The 10,734-nt window shown below is 40.1% G+C and overlaps 1 protein-coding gene across 1 annotated transcript in view; it reads right to left on the bottom strand.

The window, feature by feature from the left end:
• Nucleotides 1-7,864, bottom strand: part of LOC143282173 (uncharacterized) — a 65,685-nt gene extending 57,821 nt beyond the window's left edge. The window contains exons 1-6 of the mRNA XM_076587737.1: nt 7,057-7,864; nt 5,910-6,177; nt 4,121-4,258; nt 3,071-3,205; nt 1,507-1,716; nt 311-412 (exon numbers count right to left, since the gene is read on the bottom strand). Coding sequence (XP_076443852.1) covers nt 311-412; nt 1,507-1,716; nt 3,071-3,205; nt 4,121-4,258; nt 5,910-6,177; nt 7,057-7,529 — 1,326 coding nt within the window. The 5' untranslated portion in view covers nt 7,530-7,864. The remainder of the gene's footprint in view (nt 1-310; nt 413-1,506; nt 1,717-3,070; nt 3,206-4,120; nt 4,259-5,909; nt 6,178-7,056) is intronic.
• Between the last annotated feature and the right edge of the window lie 2,870 nt (nt 7,865-10,734).

Below are 10,734 nucleotides of genomic sequence, written 5' to 3'. Positions count from 1 at the left end.
CGTGGGAGTAATGTCACTGAAACAGAGCAGGCGACTGGAGAGTAAGGAAAAAAAAAAGAAGAAAAAAATATTTTCCTTCTTTATTCAGAGGGAAAGCTGGCGAACGAACTGAGGAGGACATGAAAGGGGAGATGGATGGTTCGGACCATTTCAACATACTTTTATGTCACCTCTTACACCTACCACTTCAGTACTAATGGCTCTGTCTCTCCATTTTTTCATGTGTCAGTGTCTTCCTATAAGTACAAGCAGCATATACATGGGCATGCACACACACACACACACACACACACACACACAAGTGCCTTACTTCTTTATTGTGTTTTTCTGGTGATTTAAATACCAGACGCTGCTTTGCACTGAGAGCCGAGGGAGGCAGGCCAACTGGAGGGCCCATAGTGCTCACCACATTCTGAAAATATCTTTCACTTTGTCATACACTGAATGAAAAAGCATGTGTGTGTGCATGTGTGCATGTGTGTGTGTGTGTCTGTATGTGTGTCTGTCTATCTGTCTGTCTGTCTGTGTGTGTGTGTGTGTGTTTGTGTGTGTGTGCGTGTGAGTGATATAGATAGAAACAGAGACAGACAGATTCCCATAGAGAAAAAGAATGAGAGAGAGAGAGAAGGAGAGAGAAACGCTCATTATTCCGTAAATGCTTGACATTTGACAATACCTTTGCCAGTGCATCATACTTTCACTTGAAAATAAGTTGTTCAGTTCACACTTATAATCAGATTTACTGTTGACAACAAATACTCAATAAGAGTCAATTCACTTGTAAAATAATCAGAGTATAGAAATGATGATGAGTTTCAAGACACAAGCATCAAAAGAATAGAAACACAACCCCCAAATCACACTGAAACAAAACAAGTTCCATCAATACAAATATTTTCTCCACGTCAAATCAGAAATGAGCGATTTTTATACACTACACACCTTCACCACCCTTTCCCCTCCTCAGCACCGCCTTCATGCGCACCATCACCACCTTCCTCCCTCACATCTTCACTACCTTAGTTCCTTCACCCTTCTCTTTCCCTCCTCCCTCATACAATCATATCATGCCTTCATGCAAAACGATTACTATGTTCCCTCCTCAAAGAAGAGTCAAATTCTCACATTAAACAGGACTTAAATATAAATGTGGAGATTTCCCAATAATCTATCCCGTTCTTGTCAATTTCTCAATGGTGCAGCACAACAGAAAAGTTATTAATTTCCCTTCTGCTGTTGTCCTTCTTCTTCTTCTTCGTTCAGAGGATACAATTCCCACGTTCACTTATATGTACATGAGAGGGCTTTTACATGTTTGACTGTTTAGTTGTTGCCCTTAAATTTAGCGGCATAAATAACGTCTTCAGGAGATACGACCTTCACAAAACCATTCCCGTAGGTTATATGCTGCCAGCAGACAAGGTGTGAGGTCTAGATTTATAACTTTCACCACATAAACTCAAGAGTCATCACGAAATACGTACAAAGCTCAATGTCAGCACTCACCTCAGATGGACCAACCTTATGACTGGACAATCCTGAGGCAACAGAGACAGTGGGCATCTGTGGAGTCACGGGAGGGCACCTGCTGCTGGGAGGAGTGGAAGGGGCAGAGGGTAGGGAGATGGATCTGGCGAGAGGGGAGCTGTATGGAAACGGGGAGCCTACGTCGCTGACTTGTGAAGAGGTGATGCTTTCATCGTCGCTCTCCAGTTCCTTTGACACAGGCTTCATTAATCAGCATTAAATAAAGACCTAAAGTCACCTATGATGGTTGTCAGGGATGCTAAGTGAAATGTTGAATAATGTTAAATAATCTTATCTTTAACATAAAAAAGTCATTTTCAAAATATTCACACGACCCAGGAAGGTACACAAAATTCTTGGCAGTAATCATGAATATTTTCAATATTGTTCATGTCATTTCTGTGTCTTTAAAAGATGGATTGCCGCATGGACAGGTGGATGAATGTATTTCTGTTGATGGTGATTGTTTCTTACGTATCGATTCATTTTTCCTTTTAGAACCGGCTGATCTGCCATATTAAGTTTTTGCTAATATCATAAAATTCATTGAGAAATTACCCCCAAAAAATTGCTGATTTACATCTATTTAAACATCTATTCACACATCCAACAATAAGTGCATACATACGTATGCAAACATACATGCATTACAATGACAAAAAATGCGCTCGCTGACCAATACATTAAGAAAAATAAGCCTTGGGCAATGCCAGTAGCAATACCAGTAAGCTCCAAGGTGTTGAATACTGAATTTTTATCAGAGGGTGAAAAAGGAGAGTATGGAGAAAGCTGAAAAATATCATTTACACTCTAAAACAGAGTTTTTATAATCAATAATATATTCAGTAAACAATAACAATTTAAACAGGCTGATTTTGATAGGAACTTACCTGGTAAGTCTGCTTTCCTAATCAAATCTAATCAAACACAGGATATCCAAGCTAACCCACAGAATTTCTATGTGTGTGTGTGTCTATCTATCTTTTCCCATCCTTTTTCAATACAAAACAGCCCACTGAAACTTACTCCAACATCACCAGTGGCTTGAAAACCAACCAACACCAATATTCAGCACAGAGGGATGTTGTGCACAGTCTACACCACATCACTCCAACATTAAACTTATTGTAGCCTCCTTTTTCTTTCTTTTTTTTTCTTTTTTTTTATACTTTTTTAATCAAAATTTCACAAAGGTAACCAAAAAAAATGGACAGAACATATAAAGAACACTTTTAATAAATTGGCACAAAGGCACATAAGCTGTACACATCTATAATGCACATCTGTGCACTCACACACATACACACTCTCTCTCTCTCTCTTACACAGACATACAAAAAAAGGCATCAAATACATATATAAAAAAAGAACCAAATGGACACACACACACACACACACACACACACACACAGGCAAAACATTCATTTCCAGAATCTGGATGAGAAGTATCCACATTTACGTGAATGATCGTAAATTATTACGTGATCCATTTATAATGTGTGAAATAAGTGCTTTGATCTCAAAACTCTACTTTGACTCTTACTGCAGCATCCTTGCTGGGCTGGTACTCATCGTCCTCATCATCCTCCTCATCAGCAAACTCCACGTCCAGGATACTGGGTCCAGCAGAGGATGACTGACCAAGCTTGACCGGTGACACAGGCCAGCATCTGCCATCCTGGGTGTGCACACACTGATTCAAATCATTTCCTTTTCCTTTTCACTGTTTTTGTAGAAATCAGACTTCACACACACACATGCATGCAAGCATGTACACATGTGCACACACAAACACACACGCACATACATACACATGTAATCACACACACACACACACACACACACACACACACACACACACACACACTAATAGTTAAAGCTGATGTTGTCAATTCAAAAAAATAAACACACTAAAAGTATAAACTATCAGTCTTGAAAGACATTTCTTAAAAATAGGAACACAAATAAATAGTAATAATGTAAACCTAAAATCTGCATATACACATGCATATTTGTATACAAACTTCAGTGAAATGAATCTGGGTGAATTAATGTGTGATGTAAACTGTGTATGTTTTACATCCCTGCAGATTGTGGTACATATGCAGATATGTGGAAGATGTGCAGGAATATGTGTATGTAATCCATGCATTTGCACTTTCTTATGCATGTGTACACAGCTCTGCATGGTGCATTAATGTATGAGTGCAAAAGTATACACATGCATGTGTGCTTCTGCACATCATCTTTATTTAATGCATGAGCGCATGGTATAACATGCATGTGTGCGTCTGTACATCATTAATTAATGTATGAGCGCATAGTATACACATGCATGTGTGCATCTGTACATCATCTTTCTTTGATGCATGAGTGCAAAGTTTACACATGCATGTGTGTAATTGTATATAATCTTTCTTTGATGCATCAGCACATGGAATACACATGCATATGTGCATCTGCACATCATTTTTATTTGATGCATGAGCGCATAGTATACAAATGCATCTGTGCATCTGTACATAATTTTTATTTGAAACTACCATCGCAGCTCACAAATTATTACCACACCTCTCTACTGACAATACCATACCGTTCTTTTTTCAAGAACTTCTTTCATCTTGGAACGGGTCAGTTTGGGTTCAAAGACATCTTCATCATCTCCTTCATCACTGCACGCTTTCAACTTCGTTGCCAGCATCTCCTTCACCAGGTCATGGGTCAGCAATGTCTGCAACATTGGGAAGGAGTTGGGGGTGAGGGGGGGTATCCAGAATATTTTCATAGAATCTGATCCATTTTCTAGTCTACTGTCAAGACCATTCAGAACACTAATCACAATACTACTGTTTGTTGATACTGAACAAGTAACTTTTGTTCCCAAACGGATATACAACTTAAAACTAATTATTCTAAACACTTCCTAAACCAGCTTGCAGACAAGTAAATTACAAACAAAGGGACAAATCCAATAAGTTCTTTAATTTGGTGGAGGTTTCTTCTTCCCATATCTTTTTTAAAAATTGTTTTATCAATTCATTGAGCCCTGTACCCAAGCACTGCTCCGACATAAAAATTTGTCTCACTAAAACTGTTTCACGTTCCTATACAGAAACAGCAAAGAAAGGGAACTGACTTCTACAGTGTTTCAGATGTGTCCACAAGTAATCTGGAGGAAAAACAGTATGTTTTCTGCATTTTTTCCACATCAATTACATATAGCATTGAAGCCAGCCAGGCTGTAAGCTCCCTAAGGTTCAATGGGTTAACCAGTGCGATGGGATTGAAAGTGTTAAGCAGCTTAATTCTCTTCACATGTTTGCCTGCTTCAACCATTCAGTCCCTTCAGCACATTCAAAATTCTGCTGCCCGACTCGTCCTCAGAAAGAAAAGATCTCAGCACATCACTCCTATTTTGCAACATCTCCATTGGTTCCCTGTCTCACACAGAATAAAGTATGAGATCAGCACTCTATGTTATAAATGTATTCACAAATCTGCCCCTTCCTAACTTTGTGGCTGCCTTCACTTCTACACTCCATCTCGCTCTCTACGATCGGCTTCTGATCCACTGTTTACGCATACCCAGATTCAAACACTCCACTGTGGGACGCCGTTCTTTCTCTGTCTCTGGACCTTCTATTTGGAATGAACTTCCTCTTTCGCTTTGTCAGGTCTCCGCACTCAGCTCTTTCAAGTCTGGCCTTAAAACCCACACAGCCTCCCTCCCCTACCTCTTCCTTGTCTTCAGTTTCTTCAGTTTTAGAGTTATGCATGCGTGTGAATGACTGGTGTGAAAGCGCTTAGATTTGTCTCTGCACAAGATTCAGTGCTATATAAATATTATCATTATTGTTCTTATTATCTTCACTTCTAAAATAACTAAACAAAGTGGAATCAGACCTGCCCATGTGAAATCTGCAATGAAGGGCACATCCCCTATTACTTGTCAAAAAAAATAAAAAAAAACTGCTTCAAAACATCAAAAAAAGATTACTGTTTAATCAGTACAGTAAAGTTTATTGTGGTCAGGGTATTCTTCCTGGTAAAGGTATTTCAAATACTGTTGAAAAAACTACTGTTGTGACATTTACAAGTTTGTTTGACATAGTCACATATTCATAATATTATACAAGTTACATTATATACAAAACTCATTTTTTTAATCAAGAAATCATTTCTGTAATATGTGAAGTACATCTAAATAAGTACAAACATAAATCTAAATAAAATCTATTGGTCCCATATTTTGTTACAACTTCCGATTAATCTCTTTCTTTTTTTTTTTCCTTTTTGTTTTTTTCAATTAATCAAAGGCACTGTTTTCAGACACAAGGTATACATACATGATAATGTGTTTTGAGACACAAAGATCTACATACCCAAATGATGTTCTTCACATTGGATACAGACAGATTGTTTTTCGCACTCCCGTCTGCAATGGTCTTTTCCAACTGCTCTTGGAGTGGAATCTGAGGTCCCTCCATTTCCTCTCCACTCCCATCCACGTCAACAAACAAGGGTCCCTCCACAGGACTATCAGGAGAGCTGTCCACTGCCGAATGCTGATCACTTCCATCCGACACCATCACATCTGATAACGACTCCCATTGTGAATCAGAGTCATCTGTTTCTGGTCCTTTTATAAATCTGAAAATAATGAAAATCACCATGTTGATAAGATTTGTGTCTGCGCATATTTGTTTTCATATAGACAGAAAAAAACAATTTCAAATCAGTGTGAACTGTATGCATGATATCAAAATATCATCTGATAATCCTCTCAATCAGTTGGTGCCTTCCGATCACTTTTAGTATCAGTGACTGCTAAGTGTTATGAAAAATGTTAGAAGGATGCCATTATCTGGAAACTTTCTTATGATAATAACATGTACCAGTTCACCACTCTGAGTTCAAAGACAAATGAAAACAGAAAATAAATCAAATCTCAAAAAAAAAAAAAAAAAAAAAGGAGGCTGTATGATAGAATGATTATAAAGCTCTTCATTTTCATAGTCGCCTTGAAGTTTAACTGGAAAATAACCAAAAATTTCAATTTTTTATTCTGGTTCTGTATAAATTTCCAAAGCATGAATCTAAAGTAACATAAAATTGCTAGAAAGTGCCAACACACACACATGCACACACATACACAGGTGTGCACACACACTATCTGACAATGTCTACACGTCATAAATATATGTAATTGTACGTTGTACATGAGCATGGACACTGTAATCTGTATGCATGGGAAAAAAATTGATATCAAACAAATTGTATTGCAACTGCAAGCATGACAAACTTAAAACCAAGACAGCAAGAGTTTTCTATTTGGAGGTTCAGTCTGTGACTATGGGAGACAAAAAACAAAGGAAAAAAACTATAAAAACAAAACATTCAATCAAGGCCATATTACTGATCAGATAAACCATTTCACAATGCCTTTTAATGTTGTGTTACTTATCAACGCTTAGCAATATCATGCTTCCTTAGTTCCTGTTTGTTGCCGCTTCTTGGTTGCATACATACCTCAGTCTACTATCACCTCCTTTGCTTTTTGGCAGTGATATCTTGGCTTTCTTGACCAATCTCTTACACTTTTTTCTGTGACTCCTGCCTATCAGAATCCTCTTTGCTTCCATATTTGGTGTTGATGAGAAATGTTCAGCAGAGGTTGTGGGGACCATTTTCTTTGCACCACTCACTGAATTATCGCTGTCAGTGCTTTCATCTGTTTCAATGAGGATATCATTTTCACATATGTCATTGTCAGTGTCACAGGTGTCTTCCTTTAACTTTCCCACTACCTTTACATCTGTCTTTTCAGTGCGCTTTGCATTCTTGATGCAGCTGTTTGATGATATGGATGCTGAACGCAACACTTCACCAGTCTCTCTCATGACTTCTCTTCGTCTCTCGCAGCCCTCTCCACTGTTGGATGTGGAGGACTTGGCTGGTGAGGTTTCATTCATCTGCTTATGGGAGCTATGTGCCTTGGACATTTTTCACTGCTTGACGTGAATGTACTGTAGACTAATCTCTGTCCAGACTGATCAGATGCGTACTCACACAGGACTGAATACACCACACCAAAACTACTGAGCTTGTGTCTCGAGCATTACACAGAAGACCGAAGACTTTCACTTCTGAATACTCAGCGAGTTTGCATCAGAACAGCATTTGATGCAGCTGAACCTTTCAGAATCCTTTTCACTTTATGGGTCTTGCTCTGCTGGCATATCATCCAACACAGTTAACGCACAGACTACCCTGACACTGTGACTGACCCTTAACAGTTTATTTTCACACTGTACTTTCATAATTTAAGGTAATGCGCCATTTTGGTTGATTCAATGTAACGATTGTTTACAGTTTTAGCCTTTTGGGAATATTGCACTATGAGAACACACATGGCATGGGAATTATGACAAAAACAAAACGAAGTTAGACATAATATCCGTCTTGCAAGTGCCCAAACCAGTTATGTATGAATCGCCATGTCTTCATAAAGTGAAGGCAAACGAGCATACGATCAGCCTTTTTCCCCACACTATTTGTGCTCCTACGTAAATGGAAAAAGATTTCATTACATCCGCCAGCAAATAAGATTATTTTTTCAGGCTTGAGCTGAAAATACAATTCAATCACTTTAATCAGCAATGTAAAGAAATGTGTGTTATGACTCGCCGAAAAAAACAAACAGCACAAGACAGCACACACACACGTACACACACACGCCGCGACACACACACACACACACACACACACACACACACACACATATATATATATATATATATATACAAATATAGATATACACACACACGCACACACACAAACACACACACACACACACACACACACACACACACACACACACACACACATACACGCACGTGCACAGAGCTCTCCTAACACGTGTACACTTACACACTCGCGCACGCACACAGGGCGTACAGAGACACACTGACACGCGCGCGCACGCACGCACGCACGCACGTACGCACGCACACACACACACACACACACACACACACACACACACACACACACACACACACATACAGAGAGAGAGAGAGAGACTGCCACTGACTGGCCGCAAGTGGGGTGGGAAAAGATCTTTCGAAGCCACGAACGTGGCGTTTAGCGTGTTGCTCAGTCCGTTGTATTTGGAAAAGCCCACAGAGACTCTGTTCGATCCGTTTTAAAGAAATCTGCGCAAAGTTTGTTTGGAAATGATGCCAGTATTCGTTTGATTTGCAAAGCATCGTGCTCTGGAGTGATGGAGTGATGGCCTAGAGGTAACGCGTCCGCCTTGGAAGCGAGACAATCTGAGCGCGCTTGTTTGAATCACGGCTTAGCCGCCGCGTGATATTTTCTTCCCCTCCACTAGACCTTGAGTGGTGGTCTGGACGCTAGTCATTCGGATGAGACGATAAACCGAGGTCCCGTGTGCAGCATGCACTTAGCGCACGTAAAAGAACACACGGCAACAAAAGGGTTGTTCCTGGCAAAATTCTGTAGAAAAGTTCACTTCGATAGGAAAAACAAATAAAACTGCACGCAGGATTTTTTTTTTTAATGGGTGGCGCTGTAGTGTAGCGACGCGCTTTCCTGGGGAGAGCAGCCCGAATTTCACACAGAGAAATCTGTTGTGATAAAAAGAAAAATAAACACAAATACCTTTCATGCTATACTTACGGTCGTTCCCTCTCACTACCTTTATTTCTTTGAGGCGATCGATGGTGTGATGGCCTTGTACCTGTTATTTTTGGTATTCTTTGACTTTTCTGAGGATATCCGATTTTTCTAGATGCAGGCCGCTCGTTGTTGCGTTACCAGCAAGTCTGTCAGCTCGCTCATTTCCCTTAACACCTGCATGTCCCGGGCAGTGTGACCATGTAAGTTTTTTAATCTGAAAGCTGCGCATTGCCTCATGCCACTCTGGGCTTCCCATTCCACTTTCAAATTTCTGTATGAGGTTCATTGAGTCGGTTAGAATCATGGCATGTTCGTTTCCAGGCATATGGATGGACGATAGCCACTGGAGAGCATGTGTCACAGCATCAGCCTCCATCGTTAGGCTGAAGGTTGTGACTTTGTAGACAACATTCTCTTCCCTAATTGTTTTTGTTTTTGTTTTGTTTTGGTGTTTTTTTCATTTTGTTTCGCAGTGAATCCCCAACAGGATTGGTCTTTGGTGACTGAGCTATCTGTGTATATGATGATGTCCTCTTCTTTACTGTTTTCTTCTATGAGTAGCTTCACTTCTGCATCAGTTTTGCCCTCTGGCCATTCCTGACAATGTCTTCCTAGAGTGGGTGAAATGTCTGTGTGGAATAGATGATTGAGGTTTTCGGGGTTTTCCTCCCATTCTTTTGTTTCTTTCAGGTCTTGCAGTCGGCATTCTAGCTGGATTGTGTCTTTTGCTTGCGCCATCCATGATCTTCCTCGTCCTAGATGTCTGTCTTTCGGTTCCATGACTGCATCATGAAGTGGGTTTTGAGGGTTTTCTAGTGCTCTGAAGTAGGTCTTAACCGTTCTAACTTGTTTCTAGCCTGCACTGAAGGAAGTTCAAGCAGGTATCACATGGTTTCCGTCAGCGTGTCTTTTGTTGTTCCAAGGATCAGCCTCATAGCTTCATTTTGAACTTTTTCTAATTTCAGGAGGCTGCTTTAAGACGGTGTTGTTAGCCCAAGTCCGTAGTCGATCACACTGAGAACGAGTGATTGATATTGCAGGAAGATGTGGCGTTGTTCGATACCTTTGGTTGCTATTGCCTCTAAGACTGAAAGACCCTTTTTGCATTTGAGAACAGTGTTTTCCGTATGTTTTCAGCATCCTGTCGAACTGTATTCCTAGGTAGCGTAGGCATTCGGTCTTCTCGATCTGAATTCCGTCGAATGACACAGGTGGTGGTGATTTGCTCGCGGTTTTGTTATTGAGGGTGCACAGCAACTTTTGGACTTTCGCTGGATTGATGGAAGATTATGTATCCTTGCACCATTGAGCGATATTGTTCAGTTGTTTCTGGACGGCTTTAGTTCTTTTTTTTTGCACCTTTCGAAGTTTTGAAGACCAGGCAATCATCCGCAAGAGTAAGCACCCAAGCTATTCCATTGTTGTTTAAGTCTGCAAGGCCTTTCGTGTAGACATTGTAGAGGACAGGAGACAGCGGAGACCCTTGTGGCAGTCCCATGGAAAGTT

Source organism: Babylonia areolata, chromosome 5, assembly GCF_041734735.1.
Source record: "Babylonia areolata isolate BAREFJ2019XMU chromosome 5, ASM4173473v1, whole genome shotgun sequence".
Lineage (NCBI taxonomy): Eukaryota > Metazoa > Mollusca > Gastropoda > Neogastropoda > Buccinidae > Babylonia > Babylonia areolata.
Note: the sequence above shows the minus strand (reverse complement) of the source record. Positions and strands in the feature narration are given on the sequence as shown.